Source organism: Ips typographus, linkage group LG11 (assembly GCF_016097725.1).
Source record: "Ips typographus isolate SLU linkage group LG11, UJ_Ityp_2.0, whole genome shotgun sequence".
NCBI classification, from domain to species: Eukaryota; Metazoa; Arthropoda; class Insecta; order Coleoptera; family Curculionidae; genus Ips; species Ips typographus.
This window is the reverse complement of record NC_138432.1, coordinates 2,918,911-2,940,483: the sequence shown is the minus strand read 5'-3', so window position 1 is coordinate 2,940,483 and position 21,573 is coordinate 2,918,911. Positions and strand designations below refer to the sequence as shown.

Here is a 21,573-nt window from a genome sequence, read left to right as displayed (position 1 = left end):
TTCCCAATATATCAACGGCAGCCAGCCATTTTGAGTGGACCAACTAAATTTCCTTTTTTTTCCCACCAATAAAAAAAAGCTTCCCCTATTCCTAGAATCTCAAGCTGCCCATCTCAAGATCCTCCCAATAACTCCTACTTTTGGCCCATTCTGCTTCCTTCCATCCTTTATACACTCCCGCATTAACCCAGGCGACCCGTTTTCCCTTTTATTGAGACCTCCTCTGTCTTTGTCCAGATTCTCTATACCGAGTACGGTTTGTCGTCCTCTCTTCCTTATACTCACTGGTCCCTCCCTAAATTTGGCAGCAGCGGCGGCAGCTAAATATCACGGTCGTGTGCCATTGAGGGTCTCCGTGGCCAATGTCCTGTAACACCCCAAATCTGACTCCCATACAGCGCCGCTTGTCATTATTGCCCTTACATTTTCCTTGTTTATGGTTCCCTTATTTCTGCAGAGGTTTGCCGACAACCTCAGCCATTCGTCTCCTTACATGCTTGACACGTAAACAGCCTTTCCTGTCTAACTTGATCCCAAGCAAATATATTCATTCGCTGCACGCCACTCTCTCCTCTATAGTTTTCCATAAACATGGATCCCGTCTTTCTGTAACTATATTTCATCTTTCCCTTCTTCTCCCATCTCTTGCTCATCTCCTACACTCTCTCCCAGCTCTTCTCTATATTCTTGCCCGACACCACGGCGACCAGAACCACCTCGAGATTGCCTGTCTATACACCGCCTTCACTTTGACCTTGGCTGAAATAAGGCATATTTGGGCTCATAGCTTGACCACCTAAAGTCACTTAAATTTTCCCAGACAGATATACCCGTGTTAATTGATGAAAATAAAAAACTGACCTGACCACCTTATTACCTACTTCTAACACAATCGTACTACAGCTCTTGAAGCAATGCAATACAGTTAATTCAGGAAACATACATCTAATAATTTCTTTTCAATCTTACTCGGGTTTGTTTTCGGGGACGAAAGTAATCCGATAGAACAACAATATGGTCTGGAGTTTTGTCTATATGTGCTTTTTCTATCAGGCTTTTGTGTACCTATGCGCAATATTAAAACAAAACTGGAAGACGTAAAAATGAATAGACAGATGTGGTTTGAATGTGACGTTTGTTTTTTTTGGTCACATTCAAAACAGTTCAAACTCTCGATTACATTGTTTTACTTTGCGCTTGAAAGAAAATGTACAAAAACACAACCGTAAACATAAACATAACATTTCTTAGGATATACAAACTATACTCTATATAATATATAATATTAAAATTAAACTATTGCAGAAATTGAGGGAATATAAGGAGATGAACTGGCACGTGTTAGTAGTTATGCTAGAATTTAAAAACGCATTCAACATGGCGTGGCCATACGTGGACAGGAGAATGTAAGAGGACGGAGTGCCAGGGCTCCTCAAGGAGATTGCGTGACAGTTTATAAATGACAAGGTGGTAAGGAGTGGGGATGTGAGTGAGAGGGTGCAGAGGGGCTGTCACAGAGGTCTAGCCTGGGACCGTCCCTCTAGCTGGTTTGCCTGAACGAATGGTTAGAGATGTTCGACGAAGAGGACCAGAGAATGTCAGTTTACGGACGGAGTATTCGCGGACGATCAGGTAATACTGGTTGCCGGGGTGTGGAAATGAAAAGTTTTGGAAAGATCAGGAAAGGGACAGCTTAAGTGCAGAAATTCTGGGTATAGGGGAAGCCCTTAAAATGGTTGAATCTAAAGGGGAGGTTAAATATTCAATATATACTGACTGCCTGGCGGCCGTGGAAGCGCTTAAGAGGCCTAGCTTACACAGGTTGGTAGAACAAGTGAAGATCATGGTTACAGGGATAGCACGAAAGGGTTTACAGGGTATTTTTGGAGTGGAAATGGAGTGCTTGGGGATCGTACGTGCGGATGGCCTAGCCAGGTCGGCTAAATGGGAGGGAGAGACAGGAGGATGGGAGGGCATTAAACTTTGGGAGAGAAAGAAGATCAAGCGAAGCTATAAATGAGTGGGGCAAAACAGCTGGGACACCACCACCAAAACGAGGAGGGTGTACCAGTTGTGCAAGGAAGTGGGGGTGGACAGATGTCCGTTGTCATTTAGAGGCAGCCAGCTCCTGCCGAGCCACGGCAACCTGGCCACCTATCTGAGAAGGGTGGCTCTAAGGCGAGACGGTTTGTGCACATGTGGGAGAAGTGAGGAGGACTCGCGACATGTAGGGAGGAGTGTGATTTAGGAGAGAGAGAGAGAACATGAGAGAGAGTGGAGTGGTGTGGGAGAAGTTAGGCTAAGGGTAGGGGGTAAATTGAAATAAAATGCGTGGGGTGAAAGGGCGATAGGGAAGGAGGAGATGCCATGTAGGAGCACAACGACTCAAATTCTTGTAAATAGGTTGTAGATGATAAATGGAAATGTATAAATTGTAAATAATAAGTAAAAACTATACGTACTGTAGATAATAGTATTGATAATAGGAAACTGATGGTAAATAAAATAAAAAATAAAAATAAGAAAAAAAAAGCACGGTAAAAGACAAATAAAAATTAAAAAGAAAAAAGGGAAAAAAAAGTTCCCTTGTAGTTTTAAGAGACGTGGAGGTTGGTGGGTTCCCTCGAGAGTGGTTTTGTGTGATAGTGGGTATACGGCTCAAGTCCAAAAAAGGGTCAGAAGGTTTCACCTACTCGGTATGTCAAAATTAAACTGAATCTACACAACTAACCTTTATTTAGTGGATATAAGCTTATATTATCGTATAGTTGCCTTGTACCGACAAAAAAAGATCTCTACAGTTGAATGAATGACACTGAGTTTAATTTAATAGGTGTTTTGAAATTGAGGCCACCATCCCTCAAGACTCTCTATTGACGGTACAGGTATTCGACTGGGACTTACTCGGGTCTGACGACATGATTGGAGAAACGAAAATCGATCTAGAAAATCGTTTCTACAGCAAACATCGAGCCACTTGTGGCCTCCCCGAGAAATATGAATTGTATGTTTTGTTTTGTATTGATTTCACTAAAATGGTTGACCAGAGTGTGTTACAGGAATGGGTTTAATGCTTGGAGGGATGCTATGAAACCCACCCAGATTCTGGCGAAATTGTGCAAAGAAGCTAAATTTGATCCCCCAGTGTACAGTGATGGACAAATTAAAATCGGAAATCACATCTACCACACTAGTGAATTCGGTGAAAATGGTTTTTGGGGGGATTTTGAGGAGCACGCGGCTTTGCAAGTTTTGCATCGGTTAGTACACTGTGCAACAAGGCAATTTAGAAAAGGTCACTTTTTAGAAGAAAAATTTGATTATCTCGTGAATCAGCGTCAGCACAAAAAAATATTTCATACTTAGTTCAGCAGATTTTACTTACCTACCCGATTAATGTATTTATAAAAAATTGTATTGGACTAACCTTACTTAAAGCCTTTTTGTACGAATATGTTGTCGGAAACACCAGCATAATAATAAAAAAAACAATGAAATTAAATGAATACTAATTGCGGTTTAATTGTTTGTCTGTATCTAATACTATAAACAATTTAGACCAGTTAGCTAAACCGCTATCTACACAAAAATACTGAGAGGTTCGGCAGGATTCTTTCTCTTTTGCCAACATTCTAGCCCACACTTTATATTGTTTACTATGACGCTGTAAAAAGAAGGTGTCAAGTTCATACATGAGTTTATAGCTTATGACTTAAGTTTGGAAAACAAGCCTTTAAGGATGATGGCAAAATTAAAAGATATGGTCTTGAAGGTAGGTAGTAAGGAAGATCGACGCAGTTTTCCCTCAAGCAACGCAAAGCATTATATTGAATACGTACCTAAATACAAGGAGTAGGTAAGTATTCACTGTCCAAACCCCAGGAAAATACTAGGAGCCTATCTCATTCTAGACACCACGCTGCTGGCGGAAAATAGTAGAACCGACAACCTTCCCATACATCCTTCCTATGCTGCTGCAACATGGTGCCAGACGTTTCATTACAAAAAATACGAAAGCTTTGGATATATTTAGCAGACGCTAGTTCTTCTAATGATCAGATCGACCTCAAGAAAGATGTAAGATCCAGAATTTAACAAGTTAGAATTACAAGAGCAGACCTCAGATTGGAACTTCGAATTCGTATAGTCTGGTGCTATATTTTCTCGGTTTTACTGCACGACTGTGAAAGTTGGACTGTTAACTCTGGTCTAGAAAGGAGCCTGCCTTTAAGATGTAGGTACTGGTACAAAATAATACTCCGCATACCATGGGTACAAAGAGTAACAAATGAGGAGGTGCTGAGGCTTTTGGGAGAACAAATCAAAACTTCTACTGACAATAAAACAACGAGAAACGAGTTACATTGGCCACGTTATGAGAGGCGAGAAGTATGAGTTTCTGAGACTGATAATCAAAAATACAAGGAAAGATATCACGTCAAAATTCATGATTAAAGGATCTGAGAAGATGGCTTCTCATTAGATATATTCAGAGCTGCAGTATCCAGGACTATGTTAGCCATTTGGATAGCCAACCTTCGTGTATCGACAGAGACTTAAGAAGAAGTTATTTTAATATATGCGCTTACCGAACTTTGTTCAACCAGGCAATGAACACGTATAAAACTACAAGTGAATCAAAACATTCAAAACTAGTTTATTTAGTAATAATTTAGAGTAGTAATAATGCAAAGAAAATAAAACGAAAACGTGATAAAGATACTGTCACGTTAAGAGGTAGCTCAGAGGGATGATGAATACATAAAAGTCCACCGGTAAGGTATTTTCCTCCAAATCTTCGAATGCTGTAACTGGTTTCTGTTGGGTTTTTTCTTCTATTATATACTTAAATTCAATCAAATTATCCCTTTAATACATTTCTTTCTCAGGGAGCTTGTTATAAAATAATGGATTATTAATATTATGCTGAGGTTTGATTTTTAATAGAGTTAAAAAAATCCGTTGCAGTCAGCAACAAACAACATGCTATAATAATATTTTACTATATAAATAATAAGATTTGTTAGTGGGTCGGTACACTCAAAAAAACATTCTTCCATTACCTGGTGATGGGAACGACAAACCATGGTTTTTTGCAGTGCCTGTTAGCAGATCTTTAAATCCTTAGAGTTGTAAGACAGGGATGTGTTTTCTCCCCACTTCTAATTAACATTTACTTTGAGAACATTTTCCAAGGAGCTCTCGAAGGACAACAAATTAAGCATCAAAGTAAATGTCACATAGATTAACATATAATATACGCAAATGTAGTCCTCATAGCAGACAATATGAATGACCTTCAAAGGCTCTTTCTAGTTGGAATGAACGGCCGGCTTAGGGGAATTAACACTAACACAAAACACACAAAATTTTTAGTACTCGTCACATGCAAATTGAATGAGATCCAGAACTCTCATACGATAGTGAAGACACAGAGCGAGTAAAAAAGTTTATTTTTCTGGGGACTTGGTTATGTGAAGGTTCTGGGGACTTGGTTGTGTGAGATGCAAAATCGTTTTTACCAACTCTTTGACAACTGACTTTGACCTCAATCTCAGAATAAGATTCCCAAAATTTTACGGATGGTCCGTACTGTTGTATGAGATGGAAGGCTGGACCATGAAGGTTGGACGCATTTAATAAGCTGCAAGCATTTGAAATGTATCTCTACCGAACAATCTGGAAAGTCCCGTGAACAGCAAGAAAAACTAACCAAAAAAGGTACGATTTGCTCCAACTATTAACAGAAACAAAATAGAGGGCAGAAAGAAAATGTCGTGGCTTCGAAATATCAAACAACCTGGTGTGTCAATCCCTACAAGTTGCGTGTACCGATCGGTACTTATTTTCTCGTCATTTTAGATAGCTTAGACAGGATTAAATAAGTAAATCACTAGCATAAGCTGGGAATCCGTAAAGCTCAGTATTGAAAAGGCGGCTTCAATACTGAGTTACGAAGAAACACCGGGGCACGTATTTGCCGACTGCTTTGTCTATTTGAAGGTTCTACTTACAGCTTTTATTCATTTAAGTCCTTAGCAACCACAAACAACGGTCTTACAGGCTGTAGATAGGGCCTGGGTGGCTTCTTCAAGTCCTCTTAAGGAGGCCGATGGTTCATACTGAACAATGATTTGCCTTTCTATTTTGGGCAGTGAGGCCAAAACAGAAATATCTATTTATAACCTATTAGCTCATAACTTTAACCTACAGTAAAATAAGTAAGTAAGTCAACAAGGTACACAATGATAGTTGTGTTGTTGTTGTTGTCTCCTATGCCGCATCATTCTAATGGTGCTGTTCCTAGATTTTGGAACGCCATCTGTACTTTCTAACTCATAGAGTTGAGTACAGATGTCACCAGATGTTGCACACAACTATCATTTCTGGCATCCAGTTGACTATACTGGAACGAAGGTTTTGTTCTTTGGTTATCAAGCCCTATAGCCTCTCTGATGAGCCGTAATACGGCGAAACCGGTCAGAGGATTGGGATTGATAAACAAAAAACAAAACCTCACCATTTTCAACCAATCAGATCGGTGTTTACCGAATGATGCGGCATTAATGGTGCTGTTCCTAGATTTTGGAACGCCATCTGTACTTTCTAACTCATAGAGTTGAGTACAGATGTCACCAGATGTTGCACACAACTATCATTTCTGGCATCCAGTTGACTATACTGGAACGAAGGTTTTGTTCTTTGGTTATCAAGCCCTATAGCCTCTCTGATGAGCCGTAATACGGCGAAACCGGTCAGAGGATTGGGATTGATAAACAAAAAACAAAACCTCACCATTTTCAAGGTACACAATGTATACCTTTTCAGATGGCAGGAAATTCCCAAAATTGGTTGTCACTTAGTACCAGAACACGTGGAAACTCGACCACTTTACAATCCCGACAAACCTGGTATAGAACAAGGTTATATAGTAGTTTTATTGCAATTTAATTTACTGTAACAGCTTTGATTTACAGGAAAACTGGAAATGTGGGTGGATATGTTTCCTATGGATATGCCGCTACCGGGACCTCCCATCGACATATCACCCCGAAAACCAAAGAGTTACGAGTTGCGTGTTATTATAGGAACACGGATGAAGTAGTTTTGGAGGATGATGCTTTTTTTACCGGTGAGAAAATGTCGGATATTTACGTTAAAGGGTAAGTTTGATAGACATTTTTAGGCAGAAACCTGACGATTATTTATTTTTAGATGGTTAAAAGGTCAGGAAGACTGCCAGTCAACTGATATCCACTATCGTTCTCTTACTGGAGAAGGTAACTTTAACTGGCGGTTTGTTTTCCCGTTTGAGTATTTGGTGGCCGAGCAGAAAATCGTGATAACCAGAAAAGAGTCTTTGTTCTCCTGGGATGAAACCGAATGCAAAATTCCTGCGCGATTGGAATTACAAGTGTGGGACGCTGATCACTTTTCTGCCGACGATTTTCTAGGTTATAGCTGATGATGGCGGTTAAAACCGTTATTTTGAATGCGTGTTCTAGGTGCGGTTACCCTGGACTTGAACCGATTTCCTCGGGGGGCAAAATCCTCAAAGTTGTGCACTTTGGACATGTTGAAACCGGACGACTCTGTGCCTACCGTTAATATTTTCAAACAGAGACGAATTAAAGGTGAATGAGACATTTCGACGTTGATCAGTCAAGTCACATTCTGCTTATATAAGAAATCCATATACATATACACATAATTCTTTCTTTGCTGTTCAAAACTAAGAAAACAATAAAATGTGAACCATAAATTTGCAAAAGTTTCAGTAAAATGAATATAAAAAAAATAAAAATTCTACTTTTCAAGTAAATTCTAGTCAATGTTTGTGTTTTCAAACTAAATTTTCTGTTGTGCGTCTTTGACAACTTTTGGCGAACATCTTTAATTCTGTCATTCTTGTAAATAATGAAATTACCTTCAACATGTTTTGTTATCTTTATATACAGAAAAATACAATAATTTGGAACTAAAGAACTTAACTTATTTAAGATCTGGGAGAGTTGTTTACTTTCTTCCTTCGATCTTACACCTTTCAAATGGATGTTTGAAGCAATGGTCTTTATGTTTTCTGCACAGGTTGGTGGCCGTTCTACGTGAAAAAGGAAAACGAAGAAATGGAACTGACTGGAAAAGTGGAGGCAGAATTCCACCTGCTGACCAGCGAGGAGGCGGAAAAAACTCCCCGCTGGTTTAGGAAGAGGAGAGCCCGATCCTTTGGAGAAACCCAAGTAAGCTTTGCAGAAAATCTGCGGCTTTGAAATGACATTTTTATCATTTTTACAGTCGTCCGGACTCGTCGTTTATGTGGTTTATGAATCCGATCAAGTCAATCCGCTACATTTTGTGGCATAATTACAAATGGACGATCCTGAAGTTGTTCATCATTATTGCGGTGGCGATGATTATTTTGATTTTTTTCTACTCCATACCTGGGTATACTGTTAAAAAACTGTTGGGGGCGTAATCTTGTAACTAATGCTCAAACGACACACCTTTTACTTACGCAATGTACAGGGTGTCCTTGTATTACTGGATAGTTTATTTTAACTTCTTGTTGCAACACATATAGGTATACAAAAATGGAGAAGTTCAAACTGCAGGTATATAAAATAGTGACAGGCAGAGCACCAAAGTAAATAAATACAAATCTATATACATAATTTATGATGTTCTTCTTCAAACGTAATAATATTAATGACAATCATACTCTCACATTTTTAAACATTGGTAATATAAACGTATTTACAATCGTTTTATATTATTTTAGTTTCTAACTTGATTTTTATTTTGTTTAATTATCTCCAATTTGTTAACTTTGTCCAAATAAATACATGTGCAGACATTTTCGTTTGATTACCTAGTGATTTCCAAGCGTTTTTATGTACAGGGTGGCCAGCTAATAATGCGATGTATAGTGGATGTGTGAAATTATCCATCGTGGAGGCTTGCGGTGAAAAAAATACAAGTAAAACGGTCAAGAGAAAAATTGAGGTATTATCGAATATCCAGCAAAGTGATTTTTCTGTTATGTCTGCCATATTAACGTAATAAAAAATACCTGAGCATTAAAGTGGGCATAAACTAAACTTTTTATTTGACACTTTCCGATATATCTCTAAAAACAAAGTGGTGGGGGGTATTCAAAAGTTTCCGTAAATAACACAACATAAGATACATACGCACATCCATACAACAACTTGTTTAAAACAGTTAAGCCAATTTCGACCAAGACCGACTATCCTGATGCTACAAATATTTTAATATTTGAAGTTTTGTCAGTTCCACATGTGGCTGCTAGAGGGCGTTGTTTGACATTCCAACAGAAAGAGTTAATTTTCGCAATAAAATCTCTGGTTGTAGGTTGAGTCTGATATCCTTTAATCGACCTCACAAGAAAAAATCATAGCAAGATAGGGCTGGTGGGGGCGGAGGCCATGGAAGCAGACTTCTTCTTCTAATCCACTGCTGCTGAAATATTGCATCATTATGTTCTTGCACATTTATAGCGAATTGTCGTTAGCTAGAACTTACAACCCTTTCGTTCACCTGGTGCTACACGTACATTCAAAAGATGTCCTAATATTTATATGTAAACATATCTATCTATAAGTACCATATCTATCTATGGTTAGGAAGTATAAGCTTTCTTTCTAAATAGAAGAAGCAGATTTCAGGTATGTATGTTTTGGTTACAGGAAGGAATCAAGACGCACCAGGAGCACACATCATTAGCAACAAACTTATAAAATACGCCGGCCCCGAACTCTTTACCAAGATGACAACATTATATGGAAAGATCCCCGATACATTAGAAACACCCAGCGACTGACATAAAAGCGATACTATCCCTATCTTTAAAAAGGGGCAGAAAAATTTATCCGAGAACTATAGAGGCATAACTCTCTTAAATTCAAGAATAAAGCTCTTCACACACATCTTGAAATGTAAGATCGAGGCACAGTTACGAACAAAGAAGAACAGAAGGGTTTCAAACGACAGCCATTTACAGATGCCTTATCTTAGTCAAACAATTAAATGAAAAATCATTTCAATACAACGTGCCAGCCTACCTATGTTTGGTCGACCACACCAAGGCATTTGACTGACGTTATCGACTTACTAAAGGAGAGAGTGGTGCCCGACGACATTGCCAAAGTTATACAAAATCTAAATACCGGCAACTACACAAGTATTAAAGCAGTAGACAGCTACACGAAAAACATAGGAACACCAGGAAGAATCAGACAGGGAGAGAGTCTCAGCCCATTTATATTCAATAATCAATTCAACAATATCCTAATAATGGAAGAAAATATAACCAAAATATGCTACGCCTATGACGCAGTTCTCATCGGAGAAACAGAGGATGACCTGCAACGACAGATCCATAAATTACATCTACTAGCAGCACAACTAAACATAAACATATCCTATCCAGAGAACCCATAAAGATGTAAGCTCGTAGTCCAAGATAAACCTAGCAATTTGAGCAAGTATCCAAGTTTAAGTACGTGGGTATGGACATAAAGGTAGTGTGATCAAATAAATATATGGGTATTGACAGCAAGGTCCAGAGTTACAAGACTTGCGTTAGGCCAATCACGACTTACGGCATTGAAGCTCGAGAAGAGACCGAGTCAGGAACGAGCTTATAAGAGATGAATGTCAGGTGCCGGACGTAATGAGATGGGGGCGGCAAAGGAAACGACAATGGCACTCTCATGTAACCCGAATGAAAGAAGATCGACTACCGTGGATAGCATTCCAGAAAAGAGCAGCGGGAGATTGAATTTTAACAGACTACCTTAGAGATGGATAGCTGGCCATCGACATTTTAAGAGCTCCCAAGGCGACTCAATTAACAGATCGACAGATATAATTAAAGAAGAGGAAGAAGATGTTTTGGTGTCAGTTCGCAGGTGTCGCTGAAATGTGTGGTTTTTTTTAACTTTCTTTATGGCTTTCACCACTAGGGTATTCAGCCAGGCCAAGTTAGGTTAGGTCGAGGGTGGCCTACGCCACGTCAGAGCTTAAGCTTCTCCTCTTAGGTCTGATTAAGAAGTTAGTAAGACTCTGGAGGAGCTGTCACACTTTTGGAAGAGCCTCGGATGGAAAAGAAGGTGTCAGAGACCTGGAAATGATCCAATAATGTTCAAATCATAAATCAATATTATTAACTTTCAAAAAATGACAAATGAGTTTAATTATGGTGGATCACGGCGAACCCAACACACCCCGCAAGCATACAGGAGCCTGGATTCCACTTTTAATTAATTCCTGGTACAAATCACCATTCATTCGGTCACATTGGAACAAAATATGCTCCAACGTGCCCTGCGAACCACAATGACATAATGAAGAGTCTGCTCTTCCCAACATAAACAAATGTTGAGGCACCAAACAATGCCCAGTCCTAATGCGAATAATGGTGGTAATATGCCTCCTATCTTTATAAGTCAGTCCAGAGAACCAAGGCTTAGAGGGAAACGCATCAGACTCGCCAAGATATCTACGCTTGCTCAAAAATGTTTGCCTCCAAGCAATTTGCCACCCAGCAGAATGCCTACGCTTAACCTCCGGGTAAAACTCATCCCAGTCAAGTTCAATGGGCAACGGTACATTCAAATTCCTACCCAGGCAGGCCAAGAGGTCCGCCCTTTCATTACCCGCAATGCCACAGTGGCTCGGCACATAACATAATTTCACAACAGGGTCGGATTCATGTGCCTCTATAATAATCTGCTTAGTAAGAAAGGTAATATGATCCAGACGGTGTTTGGATGATGCCCTGGAGATCTTCTGAATGGCAATCTGCGAGTCACTAACTAGCGATTTCAGCACATTCCGACAGTAACAAATTAGTTGGAGTGGATTTCATGCATCCCGTAATAACCCTCAGAGCTTCAAATTGAACCTTGTCCAATTTGCACTGGTTTTTCTTAGTGATGGGACTCAATAGAAACCCACCAAAGTCAAGATGAGACCGAACTAGACCCTTATAAATAGAGAGCAGGGTAACAGGATCTGCTCCCCACCACACACGTGTAACAGCCTTCATAACATTAATGCCCTTCCTAGCTCCAATACACATCCGATCAGTCTGCTTAGACCAGTTCAAATTTTCAGTCAGTATGATACCCAAATTTTATATTCTTTAACACATGAGATTACACTTCCCTCATAAGTAATATAGTCAATTGGAAAGATGTATGATTTTCTTGGCGAGAAAACTATTGCCTTTGACTTATTAGGGGACAGATGCAAGTTCAATGAGGAAAAGAGGGCACCCAGCTGTAGCAGAAACTCATTTATTTCCCTAATAATATCTGAAATATTAGGCCCACTACAATATAAAACAATGTCATCAGCATATTGAATTATCCTAATGTTGGTTTTTGGAATTTTATGAATTTTCCGGGTGTAAATATTAAATAATATTGGGCTCAGGGGGGACCCCTCGGGCAATCCTATGGTAACCCTTCGCGGACCCAAAATATTATTATCCAGCAAATCTACGTAAATTTCACGATTAGATAGCAAGTTAAAAATAAGATTTTTAATATCGGTAGATATGCTAGCTTCTCCCAAAAATATCATACAATTTATGAATGCTTACGTTATCATAAGCAGCTGAAACATCCAGGAAGACTCCCACCGTATACAGTTTTGTATGGAAACCTTTAAGTATACATAAAGTCAGGGTAGAAAGACACTCCAAACTACCCTTCCCCCTCCTAAATCCCATCTGGTCACCAGGAAACCAACTCCTATTCTCCAAGTCCCATTCTATTCTGTTTTTAATAACTGTTTCCAGGACTTTCCCCACGAAAGAAGTAAGTGCAATTGGTCTGTAGCTTTTGGCGTTTCCCGGCTGATGATCTGGCTTCAATAAAGGTAGAATTTTAGTTCTATTCCATTGAAATGGAATCTCGTGACCAAAGAGTGCCCTATTATACATCCCCAACAACAACTCCTTTGCTCGGACTGGAAGATTCTTAATCATGGAGTAGTAAACATTGTCCATTCCTGGTGAGGTGTCCCGTTTGTCCTTCAGTGCGTATTCCAGTTCCAGAAGGGAGAATGGAGGATCACTCCCCCCATAACCCGGTGTGAAGCAAAATTCGGAGGGAGTCAGCCCAATAGAAGCCTGCTCCCACCCATCCAGCATCTCTACTGCCACCCTCTCTGCTATGCTAACCGTCTTACAGTTAGGTTTATTTATACTACTGCCAAATCTTTTCACAGTTTTCCAAACTTCACCCATTGGAGTGTTACGGTTTAGATTGTTGCAGAATTTGACAAAGGAGGCATTCTTTTTGTTTTTAAATACAAATTTAGACAAAGCCATGACTTGCATTCAACAAAATTCTCAATGGAAGCATTAGCTCGAAGCTTTTTAAGTTTTTCTTTACGAAGACATAAGATATTATTACATTCAGTGTCCCACCAAGGGGTAGGAGGCTTGGGATTTTTACCGAGATAAGGCTTGCGTATAGGAACATTCTCCTGAACTACTTCACTCAGAAACTTTTCAAACTCACTATAATTTGAAATGGAACCCCATTTATTTAGTTTATTCAATGCTGCCACATAATATGAATCCCAATTACAGCCCTTAACATTAAGTTTAGAAACACTTTCCCTACTTAGATAACTTGGTGACTGACTCCGACCTTCACCTGAGATTGAAATTTGGATTGGAAAATGATCACTACTCCCTGTGTCCTCCATTGTACTCCAGATACAATAAGGGCTCAAGGCAACAGAAATGACAGAGATATCCGGGCAAGACTTGTTCAAGAGAGGACTAGTGAACCTAGTTGGTGAACCATCATTAAGGATCAAAATATCATTATTATCAAGCATATTATATGTGGTTTCCCATCATGTTGGATATATCACTTCCCCATAAGGGGTGTTGACTATTAAAGTCTCCCACTATCAGTTTTGGGTGAGCAAACTGATCCATGACACTTTTGAGCTGGTTGAACTCAATTCGAATGTTAGGAGGACAGTACACATTCACTAAGGTAATATTTGAAAGTTTAAGCTTAATAGATTGGATTTGGAAATTAATGGGGATGTTGGCAACTAAGTTGTCAACAATGTCAAACTCTAAACCAGATTTAACAAGGGTAAGGATACCACCCTTACCGTCATTCCTATCACTTCTGACACATACATATCCCTTTAGAGAGGAAAACTGAGTATTCCTCAGCCATGTCTCTTGCAACACAATGATGTCAAACTTATTACTGTTATTAAATAATTGCAAATTTATAAGATTGGAATATACACTTCATATATTCCATTGGAGGACACGCAAAGGGGCAGCGAACTTGTCACCAAGTATCATCCTCCATCTCTGAAGGAAGACCTGGCACATCTAAAGACACATTCAAGTTTTTTAATACATTTTGCATCAACAGCATATCACTAAAATGCATATTTTTCACAATATTTAACAACGCAAATCTCATTTGTTCAACCTCCTCAAGAGGCTTGTCCACACCCTCTGAACTGGCACCATGCTGTGAGGTATGCCCGGGGGGGCCCCCCACATCATGGCACCAAGAAGAACCTGAGTCGAATGCCTTCATACGAGTTGGTTGTGGCACCAAGCACTGTTTCACAGCTTCCCTATCATACCCGGGGGTGACAGGGGGTGACAAAATTTAATTTTTCTTTTTTTTACATCCGAACGTCGAGACGCCAGTTTGTGATGCTACACTACTGTAAGAAGGGTTTTTCTCTAATGTTTACCTATTTTTACTTTTCTGATATACATCTCTGTTATTAGATACCTGACTAAATCCCTGTACATTCTTTCCATCCCGCTCACGCAAGTTGGGGAAATCCCCAGCCTGCCTTGAGAAAGAGGACTTTTTAATTTTTGGAAGCATTTTATCAGCTTCATAAAAAGAAACTCTGTCTACTGACATATATATTTTGATTTGTTTCTGCCTTTTGTATTCGAGACACTCCTTATTGGTTGACCTGTGGTTGTTACCACAGTTAACACACCTAAAGTCCTTTGTACAATCATCATCTGAGTGGCCTTGGTCTGAACATTTTGCACATTTAGGCTTACCTCTGCACTGTTTTTTAGTATGACCAAAGAGAAAACAGTTAAAGCACTGAGTGACGGGCATTATATAATTTTCTACCTCCATTTCAACACCATACAAATTAATTGACTTGGGGATACTTTTTCCGGAAAATGTCAGTAGACACGTTCCAGTCTTTACAAATACAACTTCCTTCTTCTCATTTAGTGACCTCCTGTTAAATCTAACTACTTTTAAAATATCAACAGTAGACTGAATATTATTCAATATTTCCTCTAAAGTGAAATCAAATTGTACACCTCTAATAATACCCTTGGAGCAGACATTATACTCTGGAATATAAAGATTGTACCCTTTACTGGCTAACTCACTATGCGAGACGAAACTGTTAGCTGCCTCAGCATTACTGAACTCAATTATAATTTTATTTTTACCCTTACCTAGGGGCCCACGATCGTTTTGCAGTTTGAGTTGACTGAGCATCTTAACTATGGACAAAGGGTGCATATTACCAACACTCTTATCTATGGGGCCTTCCACAACCACAGTAAAAGGACCCAAGGAGTTGCTCTGATAGAAGTACTTGATCCTGTCATCATGTTTGGCATTTGAAGGAGTATTAGTAACTTGGGGAAAAAATGTGTGTAAACTTGCGTTTTTGGTTAGGCGTTTATAATATCTATTGGAGTTTTCTTTGTAAAACAACTTTTAATAAACAAACGAATAATATGTATTTAAAAGAGAAAGGCATTATTATGAGAGTCTGAGTGGTTAGCACAGTTATGTTCTTAGGAAAAAACTATATTGGCCAATTGTCCGTTTTATTTAAACCCCACGCAAGGGGTTGAAAAACACATACTTAGGATAGAAAGAACTGAAAAAGAACACAATTTTGAGACCCTTTATGTTAGAAACATATGAACCTTCGACTTGAATTTAGTTCAGCCCATCATTAAGAAACTCTCTGTATATTAATAAATAACACACTTGACTCGATCTGCCGACAGTCATAAAACTTTTTATTTATATTGAGCTTTACATTATTTATAAATAATATAATATGTGCATTTGTTTTCTTTCAACTACTCTTACATATATAAAAACACACTATTCTTAACAGCTAGTCATTTTACAATAGGTCAACAAATTCAACGTAAACGTAAATATTTTAACTGAAATTTGCACCGGGTGATCAAATAAGACAGGAAGTCAACAGCATATCGAGAATATTAACGATGTTGGCTAAAAAATATTTTTTTTTAGTAATGTTGTTATCCACATTACTGTCAGTAGACTGGACGTATTATTATTAAATAATTTAAATAAGTGAACGTATTACGAATTACATAATATTTCTGTGAAGTAGTTGAGCTACTCGCATTAATTCAACTACTCACGAATCTATAAATTAGGAACTAGCTCCTAGATATAGATGGTACTGGAAAAATTAAATACGCAGGGCGGATCATATTAGCACCAACATAGGAAAACAGTAGAGTCGGAACTGAGATGAGGCAAAAGGAAGATGATTGCATGGCTCACACTCAGAAACTTAGACAAAGTCAGAACGACTCAATCGGATACAAGACTGCGATGAGGAAGGCAAAGAAAAACCATTTAATTACAATTCCCGCTTTTTCCTTTAGCTTCAAGCTTTTCTTTTAAGCTTGGAAAACATTAAAACGCACGTTACAACGTTGTTGAAAGGCATTCCTGTAGAGGAGTTTCAGGTTACCTTCCAACCATCAACAGAAACGTCTCCGAAAGTGCATTGATGCATATGAAGAATATTTCAAAAGAACTTAAGCATTTATATCGATAGGATCAATAAATGTATTATCCTAGAAAATGCGCATTACTTTCATAACGAACCATGCACTGGACTTAAACATAATCCAAGTATACGCTCCAACTGCTGATAGAGATGACTTAATAGATATAGGTCAATTAAGTCAGCCCCTGTGATCTCTTCTTTTCGGAGCCATCCTCGATGTATTGGACAAGGACGTGTCCGGCACAAAATTTTACGGGTCTAAAACCAGCTCGTTCCGGTATTAGCTTCTCGATAGTCGCTCAGATTCTGTTCAGAATCATTCGTTTCATGAGCTTACACGTCTGGCATAGAAGAGAAACTGGTCGGAAGCATTTAGGCTCATTTGGCTCTTTCCCAGGCATTTGGAGAGCAAGTTTTTCAGTGCTAAAATCACTTCAGTGCTCACATTAGGAGAGAGGTAGCCGCTGAAGAGGAAAGGTGGACACATGAGATCAAACCAAGGCACCCGCTCTATGGTCATCAACCAACGAGGCCCAGACTCCAATCCCGACACAGCTTTTTGTTCAAGATATTATCTTTAAAAGTTCCTCAGGAAGCCAGAAGACTCCAGAAATCGCTCGTTGAGGTGCAAGACCCAATCAGGGAGGAACTAGCATCGGGACATTTCCTCTCATACCCAATTTGATTACTGCTTAACAAACTTCGAACAGTCTTGAGGTGCAGCGTAAACCTGGTGCAAACTTCTGTTGTGACATAGTGTGATCCGGACACGAAAAGTAAATAGGTACCGCTAAAATTAAAGTTGATAACTCCTCCAAGAGGAGTGAGACAGTGTTGCAGTCTATCACAGCTCTTGTTCAACATATACTCTGAAGAAATCTGAGATCAAACACAGACGGCGTCAAAATAAGTGGAGAAACGGTTAACAATAGTAATAATAGAAATAGTAAATGGCAATGAAGAACTACATAGAATGATGCAAAACATGTATATACTTGCTTGATATATTATAGAATTTTTTACTTTAGACTATTTCTAAAATCTGTCAAGGGAAAAAATAGATAGGTAGAAATTGTCAGAGACTCGAACGTCTTGACCCCTATAATTAATACTTACAATTAAAATAAAAGTAATTTCAGGCACAAAAAACCTAATTAGGACAAAAAGAAACCGTATTCCTTTCAGTTAAAACAAATTAGTTGAACTGTTCTGAAAGCAATTGAATTACTTGAAGAAGAACTTGAACTGAAGTAGTTCAACTACCTTTGTTTGTTATTATTGTTTTTGAGAAGTAATTCAATTCTAGTAGTTCAATGACCAGAAAGTGCAATTTTTCAGTAATCCAACAATCGACACCTCTGCTTCTATCTAAAGATAGCAAGAAACGTTAAAAAGAGCCTTGTAGGAAATTGTATTCTCTTCAAGAATGAAAGGAGACAATTTTTCTTTTTTTTTTGTTTGTTGGATCTATATGTCAAAAATGTAAGAAAACGTGTCTTGCATATCTGTATTATTTTTAGTATTCCAAAAATATGACCGACCTCCTCACTTACTTGACCACCTGGTACTTTTATAATATATACAGGATAACTGGCGTAAGTAATAAGAACAAATAACTTAAAAAATATAATTACTAATTCTCAGTCTCCATATTGGTCATATCGAACATAAAGTCTGTTCAATAAGGTACAGTTTCTTTAAATCTCTCCATTCTTCAGCTCGTTAATATACACATCCAATTCGTTTTCAATGGCGCCATTCTCCACATCCTTCAAACTGCTGTTACTGATATCACAAGAATCGCAAGTTTCGTCTGTTTCCTTCTTGTGAAACTCCATGCTCAAGTGGATTTCCTTGTTGCTATTGATCAGCGAACCGTTTGCGTTCGTTATTTTCAAACACTTGAAGTACTGAGATAGTTTGGCCAGTTTCGAATCGTTGTTGTGCGTGGCGGTAACTATTGGCAACGTGGCAAAAGCTGACAGCGAGTTCTGTGACTTGCCAGAACCATTTCGAGTTTCCGAGGGTTTTGTCAGGCGACGTAAAGAAAACTTGAATCTGTAAAAGAAAATTTTGTTGATCAGTATGTAAGAGATTGTTGGTTTAAAAAAATATATATTTTCTTCAAAGTTTTATTAGTGATGCCTACTAAGTAATAATTTTCGCATTAACTGTCGTTTTTTGCTCTCCCTTTTCCTGACCAGGCAGCTAACATTTTCGTTTCAACATTGCAGTGCTCCTAATGATCGCGTTGAAACACGGTGTGGTGGTAAGGCAACCTTTCCACAACACCCATAAAAATGTCTAGTGGATAGATGTCGAAATGTCGATTTGGTGGAGGAAAATCGAGCGTCACGTTAACTATTTCAGTCACCACGGTAAAAGCCCCTAGCGGGCAAATTTGGCTAAGAGAAATTCTGAAAAAATTCAGGGATAACCTACTAGGATGAATGTAAAAGCCCTAAAAATCAGTACTCTAAGTATTAAGATATTAAGGTGCCTAATTTTTATGCCCGGTTTCTGAACATCAAGCTCTATCGGTTCAATAGTTATCGGTTCCATATATATTTATTATTCAATAACTTTAATTTAGTTTCCCACCTAAAAATAAGTGGAACTGATAAGAATCGGACAGATATTTTTGTGGTTAGTATGTCAAAAACGATTTGGCCGCTCAATAGCATGGACAATTTCCATGACTTCCTCATTAGAAGAGGACACACTGAAACATCCATTTGATAACAAATTATCAACAAATTACTAGAACTTTAAAAGTTAAATGAAGGTCCATGACCGTCTGTCAAATCTGTTTAGGTTAGCCGACAATACACGTGCTTCACTATTTGTGGATCAGATATCTGGTCGTTTTAGCTGAGATATCTTTTCCATAACTTATGAAAGCGAAAGGTTTGTTCAGAAACCCAGATTGAACAAATAAGACAATTTATCAAATCGAAATTCTTATGTGAAAGATAATCTATTCGTTCAGAAACTGGGCATTAGTGATGTAAACTTCAAGTGCAGTAATACTTATTTACATTACTAGTATGGTATGAGTATTTTTATAGTGATGAGTGTGAAGTATTGACACGACGAGATCATACATCGAGTTGTGGTGATCACACGAGTCCATTTGCCATACCACACGAGTATTACAATATTTTAATCGTAGATAAAATATTGTATGTAAAATAGCAACACACATAAATTAGTAATTTTTTAACTCTAACTTTGAGTTACTTAATGAGGGATTGTACAGCCACTAGTACGATACTGATTGTTTTATTGTACTCTTAGAGTGCTTTACTGCATTAGTGCGATAAAATCAATTATTATCGCCCTAGCGTAGTAAAATCGATCATTACGTAACTCAAAGGAAGCTATGTAATGGACCATTACCGTGCTAGTAATAAATAAGGTGATTTACATTACTAGTGTGGTATGAGCATTTTTATTGGAGTGGGAAGCATTGCGAGGACGAGATCGTAGATCGAGTTGTGGTGATCACACGAGTACATTAATTTGCCATACCACACGAGTATTGTACAATATTTTATCTACGATTAAGACAGAAATTATCAATTTTTAACTCTAACTTTCAGTTACGTAATGAGTGATTTTACAGGCACTTGTGCGATAATGATTGTTTTATTGTACTCTACTACTAGTGATTTTCCGCACTAGTGCGATAAAATCAATTATTATGTCATTCATGAAAGTTTTCTAAATACCTCAATGCAAAAATTCCGATTCTACCTTTTTTTTGGTTCATAACATATTGAGTTTTTACTACAGTTACAAGTGTCTTTTTTCACTAACTTCCAATTTTCTTTCATTCCAACCTTGAAGTGAAAACCCATGAGGGACCTTACGCTCGTGATTTTAAATATTATTCATGACAGTTTTATGAATAATTCGAAAAAACGACGTTTATAGCTTTTTTAGTTTCTGAGATAATGAACTTTTTACATTTAAATGCGTTTTTTGCCCAATTTCACACATAAATAAAAATTATGCACTGTTGTGTGTGTTGTCTAGTTTCTAAAGAAAGACTCGTCGGTATTTTGTAAAGAGTTTTTACGGTAATATATAAATATTCATTCGTCACCTAGTCGATCCTGGAAAAGAATCGTTCGAATTCTTGTACGTCACCGAAGTGTTGGTCTGAAAAGTGTCGTCTTTTGCTGAATCCGTCGATTCTGGTCCATTCCTTACGTTCGACTTCGACAGGATCGAGTATCGTTTTGGTGGTTTACCGCGTTGTACTCCGAGTCCGCAGCATTTAATGAAAGTTTCCTGAAATTAATGAAAAGGCACTGCTATTATTGTAGCAACTATTCAAACACAACCAGATGTTTTGAATCACAAAACACTTAATTACTTGTTCCGCAATTTTCAATATTCAATTGTTGTAAGTGCTAAATGTTTAAAAGCCGTGAACCGATAATGTAAAATCCGATGGATCATTGACCAAATGTAAATAAATACGAACTAACGGAGGAGTTAAATCTAAGGCGACGGTTTTGTACTTAATGCCTCTGTCACAATAAACGTAAACATAAACATACCTAAAGTAATTGATATAAATATCGCTTTGACTACTAAATTGTAGCAGACCGGACAGCATCATTACTGCAGATAATGTCATGAAACATCAATCACCAAACTAGTGGAACACTTAACACTGATGAGAATAACGTCGTGGTCATAAAGGAGATA

The 21,573-nt window shown here is 38.3% G+C and overlaps 2 protein-coding genes and 1 long non-coding RNA gene across 3 annotated transcripts in view; 2 read left to right on the top strand and 1 right to left on the bottom strand.

Moving 5' to 3' along the window:
* LOC145735697 (otoferlin-like) overlaps window positions 1-8,567 on the top strand; it is a 47,461-nt gene extending 38,894 nt beyond the window's left edge. Inside the window, 10 exon segments of the mRNA XM_081989673.1 lie at window positions 2,834-3,004; window positions 3,060-3,260; window positions 6,829-6,923; window positions 6,978-7,085; window positions 7,088-7,163; window positions 7,216-7,454; window positions 7,506-7,634; window positions 8,089-8,192; window positions 8,194-8,240; window positions 8,296-8,567. Coding sequence (XP_081845799.1) covers window positions 2,834-3,004; window positions 3,060-3,260; window positions 6,829-6,923; window positions 6,978-7,085; window positions 7,088-7,163; window positions 7,216-7,454; window positions 7,506-7,634; window positions 8,089-8,192; window positions 8,194-8,240; window positions 8,296-8,476 — 1,351 coding nt within the window. The 3' untranslated portion in view covers window positions 8,477-8,567.
* A 1,480-nt stretch (window positions 8,568-10,047) lies between these two features.
* On the top strand, window positions 10,048-10,461 carry LOC145735696 (uncharacterized). Its single transcript, XM_081989672.1, has one exon. The coding sequence runs from the start codon at window positions 10,048-10,050 to the stop codon at window positions 10,459-10,461; it is 414 nt and encodes a 137-aa protein (XP_081845798.1).
* Window positions 10,462-18,467: 8,006 nt separating this feature from the next.
* LOC145735535 (uncharacterized) lies at window positions 18,468-21,166 on the bottom strand. Its single transcript, XR_014179699.1, has 2 exons — window positions 20,963-21,166; window positions 18,468-18,912 (listed from the first exon to the last, which is right to left on the bottom strand). It is a non-coding gene; the product is annotated as an uncharacterized LOC145735535 (long non-coding RNA).
* Between the last annotated feature and the right edge of the window lie 407 nt (window positions 21,167-21,573).